The sequence below is a fragment of the Silene latifolia genome, chromosome 11 (assembly GCF_048544455.1).
Source record: "Silene latifolia isolate original U9 population chromosome 11, ASM4854445v1, whole genome shotgun sequence".
Lineage (NCBI taxonomy): Eukaryota > Viridiplantae > Streptophyta > Magnoliopsida > Caryophyllales > Caryophyllaceae > Silene > Silene latifolia.
The window spans coordinates 198,614,815-198,630,426 of NC_133536.1; the positions used below are offsets into that span (position 1 = coordinate 198,614,815).

At 41.9% G+C, this 15,612-nt stretch overlaps 1 protein-coding gene across 1 annotated transcript; it reads left to right on the forward strand.

The window, feature by feature from the left end:
* The first annotated feature begins 216 nt into the window (after positions 1-216).
* On the forward strand, positions 217-15,405 carry LOC141614632 (putative F-box protein At5g55150). The gene is made up of 2 exons (XM_074433379.1): positions 217-392; positions 14,304-15,405. Exons 1-2 carry the CDS (start codon positions 217-219, stop codon positions 15,403-15,405), a joined length of 1,278 nt encoding a protein of 425 aa, XP_074289480.1.
* Positions 15,406-15,612: the final 207 nt, after the last annotated feature.

Genomic DNA, 15,612 nt, shown 5'->3' on the forward strand with positions numbered 1-15,612 from the left:
TTGAGCTCTTCTTGCATTGCAAGCAACCAGTCTACATCAGTCAATGCGACTGTTACATTTGAAGGTTCAATTTGAGAAAGGAAGGCATTATGGGCATAATACTCATTGAGATGAGCGAGATTGTTGACGGATGATCTTGTTCGAATTCCCGAGTTGAGATCACTTGTGAGATTAGTGAGTGGATGAGAGCTTTGATGTTTCCACTTCTTTGGAACAATGGTTTCTTGTTCCCCCTCAACAGCATCAGTCACAATGACTGTTTCTATTGGCCTGGAAGGTTCTTCATCCTCACTGTTTTGGGTTACTTCAGTTTTGGAGGTGGATGCAGCAGTCGTTGGGTCTGTTGCTTCCAGAGAAGAATCAGTAGCAGTGGTGCTACGTGTTCCCCCTGAGTTGCTGATCTCCTTTGAAGGTGACAGTCTCTGTGTCTGTTGCAATTCAGTGCTGGGAGCTTCTTCATCCGCGAATACGAAGTCTTTTCGAACAAGACCAATCTCAAACTCATCATCCTCATCCTCATCATCATCATCCATGTTTTGTACCTGTCCAAGCACACTAGATTCATCAAAAATGACATGGATGCTTTCTTCAATTAACAAGGTTCGTTTATTGTAAATTTTATAGGCCTTGCTATGATCGGAGTACCCAATAAATACTCCTTCATCACTACGTGGATCGAACTTACCCAAGTTGTTTTTACCATTGTTATGAACAAAACATTTGCTTCCAAAACATCTAAAATATGAAATGTTGGGTTTTCTTCCACGTAACGATTCATAGGGAGTTTTATTTAATATACTCCTTATCATGACACGATTATGAATGTAGCAAGCGGTATTTACCGCTTTAAAAAATTCTTAGGCAACTTACTAGATAATAACATTGTTCTAGCCATTCCTTCAAGGGTTCTATTCATCCTTTCAACCACGCCATTTTGTTGTGGGGTTCTAGGAGCCGAGAAGTTATGGTCTACACCATTGTCATCACAATAAGCACCAAATGATGAGTTTTCGAATTCGGTTCCGTGATCGGTTCTCATTGAAACAAGTTTTAAACTAAGTTTATTTTGAATCTTTCTTAACCAAATTAGAAACTCATCAAATGTCTCATCCTTAGAGCTTAGGAAGAGTGCCCAACCGAACCTAGAGTAATCATCAACAATGACACACACATAACGACTACCACCTCTACTTCTAGTTCTCATTGGTCCACACAAGTCGATATGTAAAAGTTGCAAAGGTTGAGATGTACTCATAATTCTTTTGGATTTAAAGGAACTTTTAACATGTTTACCTCTAGCACATTCATCACATACTTTATCAAAATCAAACTTTATATTGGGAATGCCTTCAACTAAGTCAAGTCTTTTAAGGGTATTAAGGGTTTTTGTACTAACATGACCAAACCTTTTATGCCATAACCAAGGATCATTGTTCATTACACTCATGCAAGACATGGTGTGACCGGATAAAGAGTTCAAATTAGTTAAGTAAACATCTTTGACACGTCTTCCTTCGAGTATTAGTTCATTAGTAGTGGCATCAAAAATTCGACACATATTAGCACGAAATTCGACAAAGTTACCCTTATCACAAAGTTGAGAAATGCTAAGGAGATTATGTTTCAAACCTTTGACAAGCCGCACATTGTCGACACAAAGTAAGGATGACTTACCAACTTTTCCAATACCAATTACTTCACCTTTCTTGCTATCACCAAACCTTACCGTGCCACCATCATACGCTTTAAGTGAGAGGAATTGGCTTCTATCACCCGTCATGTGACGAGAGCATCCACTATCCAAGTACCAATTGCGGCCGCCTCTCACCAAGCCCTACACAAGATTAGTTTTTGAGTTTAGGAACCCAAATGAATTTGGGTCCCTTTTTGTGATCAACATAACTTGTTGTGTCTTTCTTAATGCTCATTTGTCTTAAAGTTTTGGTGTTCTTGTCAATGTCATCAAACCGTTTTGTACATCCATTAAAAACATGACCATTGTCACCACAATAATTGCAAATGATGTATTCTGGAAGACCTACGTACTTCCTTCCTCTAAAATCGTCTTTAGGCTTCTGGATGCAACAAATCACCGATCATCCATTTGAAGCCCAAACCAGCAACTTTATCACATTTCTCGGTTTGATTCGTGAGGAAATTTAACACGGTTTGACTTCCTTCCCACTTTTCAGTGATGTTCTTAGCATTAACAAGTTCATTGGTCAAGTCTTTGACACGTGAGAGGAGATGCAAATTCTTTTCTTTTTCTCTTTTGAGTTCATCATTGTTGACACTTTCAATGGACAATCTTTTCTCAACAATGAAGTCATGGGTGTGGTTGTTGAGTTTAGACATGAGATACATGATTCTTTCTTTGGACTCTTCATATTTAGATGTCATCTCGTCAAGTCTTTTGTTTAGATCAACGATTTCATCGGATCTATGATGAGGAGAAGACCTACAAGTGCTACATTCGGGCATACCTTTTTGAAAGAAAGTAAGCCTATCATGGAGAACTTCTATTTCATTCTTGAGACAAACAACCTCACCTTTTAGACACTTGTTATCATTATCCAAACATTTAATCCTTTCTTTTGACTTGTCTAAATCGTGGTCAGAAGCAATAGTCTTAGACACTGTTTCTCTTAAGTCTACAACTTCAACTACAAGGTCATAGATCTCATTTTCAAGATCATCTTTGTCCTTCAAAAGATCATCACGTTCCTTGGTTAGTGAGGAAACTTGCATCACCAAGGTAGTGTTGACATTTTCAAGGTCAGAGACGTCCGTGGGTGTCGACCTAAGACGCTCTAGTTCTTTAGTCAAATGTTTGTTTAACTTGTTGACTCTTTTAACTTCATCATATGCCTCAGAGGTGACAGTGACGCAGTCTGTTGCTTTTAGTTCATTTTTCAGATTAAAGTTCTCTTGAGCAATTTCTTCAATCTCATTTTGCATTACATTAAGCTTATCATTTTGAGACCGACATTTATCAAGGAGTTGATCAAGAAGCTTACATACTTTCTCTTTAGAGTAAGTTCTAGTCTTGGCCTTTAGATGATTTATCTCGTTGTCGGAATCGGAGTCGGAATCGTCGGGGTTAGCCATGAGGCATCTTAAGTGTTCAATTTTTGAGGTTTTTGAGACTTTTTCTTTACCATGATTTGCAAGACACATTTTAGCCTCAAGTTCCTCCTCGATGAGTTCCTCATCTTCCTCGGAGTCGGACATTCCCCAAATAGCACTCATGACTCTATGTTTGTAGTCCTTTTTAACTTTTTCTCTTCTTTCCTTTGATTTGATTTCTTCCCACTTGGGACATTCTTTAATTTGGTGAGTTTTATCACCACATTTAAAGCATCCCACGGTGGAGTTAGGTCGTTTCTTAGGAAAGCGTTTTTTCGAGTAATTATTAGTGAACCTTTTGTTACCTTATCCATTGACCAACCCGGCTAAGTTCCTTGTGAACATAGCAAACTCGTCTTCCTCCTCATCTTCTTCATCACTTGGAGAAGATGTGAGGGCGAGACTCTTTGTAACACTACGGATCTTCTTTGGAGCCTACTCGACCGAGTAGAGCCTACTCGGCCGAGTAGTGCTCTTAGTGCGTGTTATTTTGGTTCTGCCGAGGAATACTCGGCCGAGTATAGCGAATACTCGACCGAGTATTGGACACTCGGCCGAGTGTTGTTGCACTCGACCGAGTGTCCGGTTTGGCGAAGTTATATTTCGACGGTTTGATTAAGGAGTGATTAGGGTATTTTATATTTCCGCGTCAGTTTCTAATATCACTTTTCACAGCGTTATCATTTCTACGTTACCCTAATCATACCCAAATCATTCCCTAATCATTCCTTTGAGCATTTCGTAGCATCTTTGTGTGGATAATTGCGGTGATTCTTGCGTATAAGTTCTTGTTGCACTGTTGGTAAGTACATCTTTGTAATTATTGCATCGTTTCGGGTTGCTATACATTTATATGGAAGGGGATGTTGGGAATTGTACAAAGTATAATTGTGTTGTATGATCATTGTATAGGAGAAGACTTCGTAGAGGAGCCTTTTTGATTGTCCGTGTTGCTTACTGCTGTGATTTCTAAGGTAGGGTTTCCCTACTCAGTTTACTGTGCTTTTCATGACATGTTGTTGTAATTATCGTTGTCTGTGATCATCGTAATATGGAGATTGTTGTGACAGTGTTGGTGTGAGGAGATTGAGATGATAGTAATGTCATGTGATTGTGATTATGGTGGAGTCACTTGCGGGAGTGGCTTCACACCCTAGTTCGCCCTCCGTGGAACCCGCCACGGGAGGGGATGTGCACATTAAGGGACAGGGATCGTTGTCGCTCGTGAGGAGCTGGACTAGGTGGGATCGGCTGCGGTCACCCACTGGCGGCGAGGATTACCTGTTGCGATGGGTAATCTGGCAGGGCTACACACTTTAGTGTGTAGTCGGTTACTATGTGAGACAGGGTGATTGGGAGTTGATGATGATCAGACGAGTATTGCATTTGTTTGTCTTGTTTGTTGCATAATACTAACCCCGTTGTTGTTTGTGGAATCTGCGGTGATCCATTCGGGGATGGTGAGCAGGCTTGACAGGTTTTGCTAGTGAGAGCTTGGGGATTATCTTGGGAGAATTGCCACCACGAGTCATAGCATCACTGTCTGAGTTCTTAGCGAGTTTTCTTTTATTATTAAGACTTTGAAGTTGTAATTCATTAAACAGTATTTGGTTTCGGATATTGTAAACTTCGCCTTTTTACATTACTTTAATAAATGTGCTCAGTTCAGACGCTTTTGATATGTACTAACCTCGGGCAACCGAGATGGTAACGTACTCTCATGGTAGGGTGGTCCTGGTAAGGCACCTTGGTATGAGGGGGTGTTACAAAGTGGTATCAGAGCCGAAGATTCCGGCACCTAAACAAATGAATTTAATGAACCTAGGGAGTCTAACTAAAATGAACCCGGGGAGAGTTGTTTGGAGCTACCGCAAACACTCGGGAGACGTCCCGGAGTCGCACCTTGGCCCTTACTAACTCGAGCCGGTAACTTGGGGGAAAGTGTGATGAGGACTAGGCCTTGTATGTGCACGTATGTGAAGATACATGTTGGTAAAAGTCGATAGATGTATATATGTGTGATGAAATTCTTAACTGTTGTGATGGGAGAAGTAATTGATGAAACGGGTTGTGATTTCAACGTTGGATCTAGCGTATGTGCAAATTGGATGTTGATATGGCTACAATATGGTGTTAGAGTTTTAATATATGCATTATGGTGCTAAAGTTTTAATATATGCATTACATGCTGACGTGATTATAGCATGGTTTTAAAATCCTTAAGTATTTGCTGCGGAATAGTGAGCATGATAGGGGAATCGTAATCTGTAAAATTTTTTTTATAGCGTAACTCGGCCGAGCAGGGTAGACACTCGACCGAGTATGGTCTACTCGGCCGAGTGGACAAAACTCGACCGAGTGTTGTTTGATAAGAAGTAGCAGTTGCTACTGTTTGTGATTACTCGACCGAGTATGAGAGTGTACTCGACCGAGTATAGGCCACTCGGCCGAGTGTTGTTACACTCGACCGAGTGTTCTTTTTGGTGTTTTGGCGTTTGTCTCTGGAGTCGATACTCGACCGAGTTATCAATACTCGACCGAGTATGATGTACACTCGGCCGAGTGTTCTTATGGCGGAGGGATGTTAAATTTTGAGCATGTGTTTACGTTTCTTTCTTTCTTATCAGCTCAAAATGCCGCCCAAAAGAACTCCCGCACAGATCCAAGCTTCGGAGATGTCTATTGATGAGATTGCTCGCATGATTGAGCAACAAGAGGCTCTCCTTGAAGCTCTCAAAAATGTGGGAAAAGGAAACGAGAAGACGATGGATGCAACCCAGCTTAGCATCAACATTGCTCGTTTCCACCCTCCCACATATGACGGGGTAGGCGAACCAAAGCTGCTCGAGAAGTGGCACCGTGAGATTGAAGCTCTCATGGAAATGGTTAAGTGCCCCGAGGATATGATTGTTGAACAGGTTGTATACTACCTAAGAGGAGAAGCTGCAGTTTGGTGGCGAACGTCAAGGATGATGCTAGAGCTTACTACCGGGGGAAGGGGCTATTCCGTGGTCCGGATTGAAGAGTGCTATGAGAGAGAGCGGTTTGTGCCGGAGCATATCCGACACAAGATGAGATCCGACTTTGAATCTTTCACTATGTCTGAGGAGATGACAGTCACTGATTACTATCATCGGTTTATGGAGCTATCTCGTTATGTGGAAGATTTGCAACTCGGACAAAGAGGTTTGGCTCTCCGATTTGAGAGGGGTTTGTCTGCTAAGATCGTGAGCCGTATGCCGGCTGGGGTTGCTACTGACCTCAAGGAAGTGTATCTGAGAGCGGGTCAAGCTGAGAGAATGGTGGATCTCTCAAGGAGATCGAGGAGAGGATCACTACGAGAAAGAGGAAGGGCCGATAGTGGGAACAACAATCAGCCAACCAACAAGAAAGGGAATTTCAACCATGCTAAAGCTTTCTCTAGTGGAGCTGGTTTCTCTGGAGGTTCTCGTGGCTGGGGAAAGAATGGAGGTCGGGCTGTAAGTGACAACACCAACCTTACGTGCTTCAACTGTGGTGGTATAGGCCACAAAAGGCGGGAATGCACGAGCTACAAGCCCGGCAATGGTTCAGGAGCTCGATCGGAAATTTCTCTCGGGGCCGACTCGAGTTTTGCTAGTAGCCGACCGGGAGGTTCATGGGGCAACAGAGGTGGACAGGGTAACCGGGCGGTTACAACCGCGGTGGTGGTGGATCTTACCGGCGCCGGAATAACGATGTCACCCGGATTCGGCGGCTAAGCCTAGTACCTCAATGCTTCGATTCGGGGTGGAGGACGGAAGAATAGTGGAAAGCTCTTCATGATGGATAAGCAGGAAGCACAGGATGATGCTCATGTAGTTACCGGTACCTTTCTTGTTAATAATGTACCGTCTTTTGTTTTGTTTGATTCCGGGGCTACACATTCTTTTGTGTCTAAAAGTCATGCTGTGTCTATGGGTTTGGGCAATTTTGAGGTTGTAAAAGATGATGTGTTCATACCTTCGGGGAGTCGTGTCGTGTCTCAAGTTATATAAGGGTATATCTATGGTGATTGGAGGGGTAGATTTACCAAGAAACCATTAGAGTTTCCTAAGGATGGGTTTGAGGTGATTGTCGGGATGGATTGGCTAGGTAGGTATGATGCCAGGATAGATTGTAGACAGAAGAGAGTGTCTTTAAAGAGTCCCAAGGGTGTTAAGGTGTCCTATAGAGGGTTTGTGGTAAAGCCTAAGTGTAGGTTTATAGCGGTTATGACTTTAAAGTCATGTTTAAGGAAGAAGTGTCCCTTAATCCTTTGTCATGTGAGAGATCACCGAGTAGAGCCGCCGACGACTTCTGAGATTTCCGTGGTGAAAGAATTTGAAGATGTATTTCCGGAGGAAATACCGAGTTTGCCTCCCAAGAGGGATGTCGATTTCAGCGTGGAGCTTAAGCCGGGAACGGGTCCTATATCTAAAGCACCTTATCGTATGGCACCTAAAGAGTTGGTGAGTTGAAGAAGCGATTACATGAGTTGTTAGACAAAGGTTATATCAGGCCTAGCGTGTCACCGTGGGGAGCTCCAGTTCTTTTTGTAAAGAAGAAAGATGGGAGTATGAGATTGTGCATTGACTACAGAGAGCTCAATCGGGTTACAGTGAAGAACAAGTATCCGTTGCCGAGGATTGATGATTTGTTCGATCAGTTAAGTGGAGCTGGTGTATTCTCTAAGATTGATCTGAGGTCGGGGTATCATCAGCTGAGGATAGCAGACGAAGATATTCCTAAAACAGCGTTCCGATCTCGTTATGGTCACTACGAGTATGTAGTGATGCCTTTTGGGTTGACCAATGCGCCAGCAGCTTTTATGGATTTGATGAACCGGATCTTCACACCGTTTTTGGATAAGTTTGTGGTTGTTTTCATCGACGATATCCTAGTTTATTCCAAGACCAAAGAAGAGCACGAAGAGCACTTGAGGATAGTTTTGCAGACTTTGAGAGAAAATCAGCTCTATGCCAAATTATCCAAGTGTGAGTTCTGGTTAGAGGAAGTGGCTTTTCTAGGCCATGTAATATCCAAGAAGGGGGTATCTGTGGATCCTAGTAAGATTGAGGCCGTTACCAAGTGGGAATCGCCGAAGAATGTTGCTGAGATTCGGAGTTTCTTAGGCCTTGCCGGCTACTACCGGAGATTTGTGAAGGATTTCTCTACCATAGCACGGCCTATGACATCCTTGATGAGGAAAGAAGTCGATTTGTTTGGGATGAGAGTTGTGAAACGGCGTTTCGGACCTTAAAAGAACGCTTGACCACGGCTCCTATCCTAGCCTTGCCAGAGGGTTGTGAGAACTTTGAGGTCTATACCGACGCTTCAAAGAACGGTTTGGGTTGTGTCTTGATGCGGGGAGGGAGAGTGATAGCTTATGCTTCGAGGCGGTGAAGCAATATGAGGAGAACTACCCTACTCATGATTTGGAGTCAGGTCTTTGTTGTGTTCGCACTTAAGATTTGGAGGCACTACCTTTACGGCGCAACTTTTAAGGTGTTCTCGATCATAAGAGTCTAAAGTATATCTACACTCGAAGGAGCTTAACATGCGACGAGGGCGGTGGATGGAGCTGATTGGAGATTATGATATGGAGATCATCTATCACGAGGGTAAAGCTAATGTTGTCGCAGATGCTTTGAGTAGGAAGAGCGTTCATTCGCTATGTACAGCTATGTCCTTCTTGAAGTTGAGAGATGAGATGTCCAGATTGGGGATCTTTATGATTCGAGAGGGGAATACCATCGGGGATTTGACGATCGAGCCCGAGTTGTATGAAAACATCAAAAGTAAGCAAGAGCTTGATCCTAAGATCCGGAGTGGAAGTCAAAGGTAGAGAGTGGAGCGCCTTCCGGGTTCTCTATACATCCAGATGGGAGTGTTCGTTTTGATGGGAGATGGTGTGTTCCGACGATGCGAGTTAAGGAGAATGATCTTGTCTGAGGCTCATTGCACTCCTTATTCAGTTCACCCGGGTGGTGACAAGCTTTACAGAGACCTTAAGAAGACTTTTTGGTGGCCGAACATGAAGAGAGACGTAGCTGAGTTTGTGGCTAGATGTTTGACCTGTCAAAGGGTCAAAGGTGAACAAAGGAGACCTCAAGGTAAGATTCAGTCTCTGTCAGTGCCTGAGTGGAAGTGGGAGTCGATCTCCATGGACTTTATTGTGGGGTTACCTAGGTCACAGCAAGGTAACAACATGATTTGGTGATTGTGGATCGGCTAACCAAATCAGCCCATTTCGTCCCCATAAAGGATACTTGGTCTAAGATGCAGCTTGCATTGGGTTACCGAAAGCATGTGGTTCGGTTACATGGTATTCCGAAAGATATTGTTTCCGATCGTGATGCGAGGTTCATATCAAAGTTTTGGCAAGAACTGCAAGAGTTGATGGGTACAACATTGAAGATGAGTACAGCTTTTCATCCGGCAACCGATGGTCAGACAGAACGGACCATCAAGACCTTAGAAGACATGCTAAGGGCATGTGTGATGGACTTTGGAGGCAGTTGGGAAGACAGACTTGATTTGATCGAGTTTTCATACAATAATAGTTATCATACAAGCATTGGGATGACACCTTTTGAAGCTTTGTATGGCCGGAAATGCCGAAGTCCAGTTTGTTGGGATGATAGTTCCGAGACAGTGGTCTTAGGGCCACAATTGGTTCAAGATATGGTTGAGCAAATCCAGTTGATTCGCCAAAAGATGAGAGCAGCTCAAGATCGTCAGAAGAGCTACGCCGACTTACACCGCAGGGACATTGAGTTCGCGGTAGGTGACAAGGTGCTTTTGAAAGTGTCACCTATGCGAGGTGTTATGAGGTTTGGGAAGAAGGGTAAGTTAAGCCAAAAGTTTATAGGTCCTTATGAAATTCTGGACCGTGTTGGCGAGGTAGCCTACAGGTTAGCTTTACCACCAGCTTTGGATAGAGTGCACAATGTTTTTCATGTGTCTCAACTCCGGAAATATGTGAGTGATCCGTCGCACATCCTCGAGATGGAGAACATCGTACTTGATGAATCCTTGTCCTATGCCGAGATTCCTAAGGAGATTCTTGATCGCAAGGTTCGTAAGACCCGGAATGGTGAGACGGTCTTACTCAAGGTCCTTTGGTCTAATCATAATGTGGAGGAAGCCACATGGGAACCCGAGGAAGCTATGCGAGACCGCTTTCCTAACCTTTTTGATCAGGTATGTTTGGTTACGGGGACGTAACCGTTGTCTTTTTAGGGGGGTAGGAGATGGTCGCGATAGTGTTTTGTGTTTTCTTTGCTTTGTTTGATTCGTGTCGGGAGATGCGTTTTGGGTAACTTGTTGTGATGCTTGTGTAGTTCCTTGGAGTTGTCTCATGTGATTGTTAGAGTCTTGTGTCGTGGTGTTGTGCTTGTGTGTAGTAGAGTGTGAACTTCGGGACGAAGTTTTTTTTTAGGGGAAAGATTGTAACACTACGGATCTTCTTTGGAGCCTACTCGACCGAGTAGAGCCTACTCGGCCGAGTAGTGCTCTTAGTGCGTGTTATTTCGGTTCTGCCGAGGAATACTCGGCCGAGTATAGCGAATACTCGACCGAGTATTGGACACTCGGCCGAGTGTTGTTGCACTCGACCGAGTGTCCGGTTTGGCGAAGTTATATTTCGACGGTTTGATTAAGGAGTGATTAGGGTAATTTATATTTCCGCGTCGGTTTCTAATATCACTTTTCACAAATTATCATTTCTACGTTACCCTAATCATACCCAAATCATTCCCTAATCATTCCTTTGAGCATTTCGTAGCATCTTTGTGTGGATAATTGCGGTGATTCTTGCGTATAAGTTCTTGTTGCAATGTTGGTAAGTACATCTTTGTAATTATTGCATCGTTTCGGGTTGCTATACATTTATATGGAAGGGGATGTTGGGAATTGTACAAAGTATAATTGTGTTGTATGATCATTGTATAGGAGAAGACTTCGTAGAGGAGCCTTTTTGATTGTCCGTGTTGCTTACTGCTGTGATTGCTAAGGTAGGGTTTCCCTACTCAGTTTACTGTGCTTTTCATGACATGTTGTTGTAATTATCGTTGTCTGTGATCATCGTAATATGGAGATTGTTGTGACAGTGTTGGTGTGAGGAGATTGAGATGATAGTAATGTCATGTGATTGTGATTATGGTGGAGTCACTTGCGGGAGTGGCTTCACACCCTAGTTCGCCCTCCGTGGAACCCGCCACGGGAGGGGATGTGCACATTAAGGGACAGGGATCGTTGTCGCTCGTGAGGAGCTGGACTAGGTGGGATCGGCTGCGGTCACCCACTGGCGGCGAGGATTACCTGTTGCGATGGGTAATCTGGCAGGGCTACACACTTCAGTGTGTAGTCGGTTACTATGTGAGACAGGGTGATTGGGAGTTGATGATGATCAGACGAGTATTGCATTTGTTTGTCTTGTTTGTTGCATAATACTAACCCCGTTGTTGTTTGTGGAATCTGCGGTGATCCATTCGGGGATGGTGAGCAGGCTTGACAGGTTTTGCTAGTGAGAGCTTGGGGATTATCTTGGGAGAATTGCCACCACGAGTCATAGCATCACTGTCTGAGTTCTTAGCGAGTTTTCTTTTATTATTAAGACTTTGAAGTTGTAATTCATTAAACAGTATTTGGTTTCGGATATTGTAAACTTCGCCTTTTTACATTACTTTAATAAATGTGCTCAGTTCAGACGCTTTTGATATGTACTAACCTCGGGCAACCGAGATGGTAACGTACTCTCATGGTAGGGTGGTCCTGGTAAGGCACCTTGGTATGAGGGGGTGTTACACTCTTTCCCTTTGATGACTCACTAGAATGCTTATCGAGGTTAAACTCGTGAGCCATTATTGATCCCATTAGTTCATGAAGAGATAGAGTTGACAAGTCTTTAGCTTCCTCTATGGCGGTGACTTTAGGTTGCCATTTAGGGGTTAGACTACGAAGGATTTTTCGAATGATGTCCTCGGACTCGAAATTCCTTCCTAGACTTTTAAGCTCATTAATAATACAAGAAAAACGTGAAGAGAAACTATTTAAAGACTCGTCCTTTGACATTCTAAACATCTCATATTGTTGCATGAGAAGGTCAATACGGTGTTTTCTTACTTGGGACGTCCCTTCATATGCAAGTACAAGGAAATCCCAAATAGATTTTGCCGTAGGACACCCGGAGATTCGACTAACTTCCCCCTCACCAACACAACGTTGAAGAATCGACATTGCTTTGGAATTCTTTTCGGCAAGCTTGAAGTCGTTCTCATTGTAATTTCTTTCCTCTTTTGTCTTGGTAAAACCGTTAAGAATATCGGTTTCCTCAATGACAAGAGGTCCATTTTGGATGATGTTCCAACATTGATAATCGATACTTTTGATATAATGTTCCATTTTGAGTTTCCACCATCCAAAATTCGAACCGGTAAAGACCGGGATCTTGGAGTGTTTCTCGGAATCCATTACCCACGAATCAAACTCTAAGGCGATTAGCCTCGATCAAGAGCACGAGGCTCTGATACCAATTGTTGAGTTTAAGGATTCAAGTACCTAAGAGGGGGAGGGGGTGAATTAGGTACTATTTAAAAAATTTATAACTCCAACTTTATTGAATTAAAGTGAGTTACGAGGACAAAAGAGATGAGAAGATACTTTGAATAATATTGAAAGATTGAACAAGTATCACGATGAATGTTTGCTGAAATATGAAAGCAACAATCGTTCTGAATGTATCTATTTGTCTCAGTTTGTGGAATATGACTGCAGACCAAATGCGACAGTATGATGAACTGTTACTTCTAAGGTTAAGCAAAGCAAAACAAACAAACAAAGTAAATTGCAGCGGAAATAAAGTAAAACAATGAACACGAGATTTTTGAATTGGTTCGGCAAGAAACTCAAGTGCCTACGTCCAATCTACCATTTTATTGCATTCTTTTAGTGATCTACTCCGACAAAAAAAAGACCCTTACAATAAAAGACACCAACCTACTCCGGTTGTAAAGCTAGTACAAGAACTACTCCGTTCTTATGACAAGCTAACTCGCAACCTACTCCGATTGCCAACTCACAACCTACTCCGGTTGTCAAGAGTTAAAGACTACTCCGTCCTAAACTCTACTAACACACTTAGAATGTTATAGGATCAAGTTTCCACTAACACATTCTTAACAAAGAATAGAGATGGACAACTTTTACAAGATCAACAATTCATAAGCAAGAGAGTTTAGTATAGAAAAGCAACAATAGCCACGACTGTAACAACTTGAAGACACTTGAAGACTTTTAAAGGTTTTTTGCAAATAAACACGATTTTTTAAGCTTTAAAAATAATTTGCAAAGATGGAAGAATTAATTCAGAAAAGTCTTGGGTTTTAATGAAGGAGAGGCGCGGTTTATATAGAGGAGGTGAGTGAAGGAGGTTGCTAGGGTTTTGAAGGGTCAAAGACCTCACATGTGAAGGGCATTTGCAACCACCCAAAACTTGCACCAAAAAGGCCTCTTTTGCAAAGGTAAGAATAGAGAAAGAGTGTTTGAAAGATAACCTTAAAAGCTCTTGCAAATTCAGAAAACAAAGAGAGAAAAGACAAGTCACATGATGACAAGTTGACACTAAAATGGCAAAAAGCATTCTTTGTTTTCTTAAAGAACCAAAGGGTTGAATTTGCATAAAGAGGAAACATTTTGAAAATAATAATTCAAACCACTCTTTATTGAATATCATCTCCTTAATAAAAATCTGATTTTTATCTTTGAAAAATAAGAGTCACGTGAAAGGGACTTCAAGTTAAAATAATAATTCAAACCACTCTTTATTGAATATCAAGATAAAAAGGGACTTCAAGTTTTACGAGTTGTGGCAATAATCCAAGCAGCTGTTTACTCGTGAAAGCAACAGTCGTCTGGACTGTTTCTATTACTCTAATATACTCTACTTTCTCACTTGTACATTAGATGACACTTGACTTAATACAATGGGATGATTAACAACTTCAACACTTCTTAATCCATGCTTGATATGATCAATAAACCTGAAAAGGTAAACTAAGATGACACAAATCAAATGGGCATGTTATCATCAACATAAGGAACCCAACAAATCAGAATAATCCCGATTGTGTTCGCAATATTTTTAATCTTTCTAATAACAAGTGTTATAAATTCAGTCTCCCTGAGACTTTTGAAGCAAGGTGTTGGGGTTCGTCTTATGGCTGGGTTGCTATGATTGACCTCAACTTTGATGTTCAATTGTTTAATCCAATTACTAAGGCACAAACTCCTTTCCCTTCTTTAAAACCCTTTTATGATGGTGATGAGTTTGATCAGAATGGTGAAAGTCATCAGCATTGGTTTTTGCACGGTTTTGCGGAGAGGCTCATTGTGCTTAAAGTACCTCAAAATAATAATTACGAGTTTGTTGTTCTGGTAGTTTATGAGTATTACCGTAGTCTAGCTTTCGCTAGGCAAGGTGATCAATCATGGACACCTGTCTTCGTCAATTCAAAATTTGGGATGTGTGATGTTGTGGGAATGGATGATAAAGTATTTGCTTTATATAGAGACGGATCAATTGTGTCTTGGAATGTCGAGGAATTCAACGCTCTTGAGCTTATAAAACCAGCAGACTATTCACCATTTGGCCATGGATTTCTCGTGGAATTTAACAAATGGGGTTTAAACAACACATATTTTGTACGATCAGGTAGTGATCTCCTTGCGGTGCTAAGATATAGGAATTCATATAGGAAAGAATTCGATACTGAGGATGATACTGATTACGATGATGAGGATGAGGATGATGCTGATCACGACGATGATACTGACCACGATGATCAAGATGATACTAATTACGATGATGAAGATGAGGGTGATAAGGATGATACTGATTACAATGATGAGGATGAGGATGATGTTGATCACGAAAATAAAGGTGATTCTGATTATTTTTGCAGGACAAAAGATTTCAAGGTGTATAGATTTAAATCTGAAGACAAAAGTTGGGAGAAAATTGAAGATTTAGGAGGAGTGGCATTGGTCGTAGGTGGTAACTCTTCTATGTGCGTTTCTGTAGCACATGCCAACGGATTGCAACGTAATTGCATATATTTCACTGATGATTTAGATTTGTGTTGGCTATCACTAACAAAGCCTGGTGGACATGATACGGGTGTCTTTGACTTAAAGAATGGTAATATAAGACGATTTTACGAAGGCGATGATATGCACTCATCCTTTTCCCCACCAATCCTGTTTATTCCCCAATTTTAATTTATTGGTAGTTCCGGACATACAGTATAATTCTTGCGGCAGTAATGTATGTCGACTAGATGTTAGAGGTTAGAAAGATTGCAAGTATACCTGTAGAGTATATGAGATATTAGTGTAACAAACTAACAAACTGTAACCGACTTAGAACATGATTAGTTAGGCAGTTAGGTTTGTTACACATGATGTATAAATACCAACTCTCCCGGA

Coding starts and splice junctions, on each gene's coding strand:
- LOC141614632 (XM_074433379.1), top strand. CDS start 217: ATGGTTTCTTGTTCCCCCTCAACAGCATCAGTCACAATGACTGTTTCT. Junction 393..14,303: donor GTGCTACGTGTTCCCCCTGA/GTTGCTGATCTC, acceptor TTATAAATTCAG/TCTCCCTGAGACTTTTGAAG.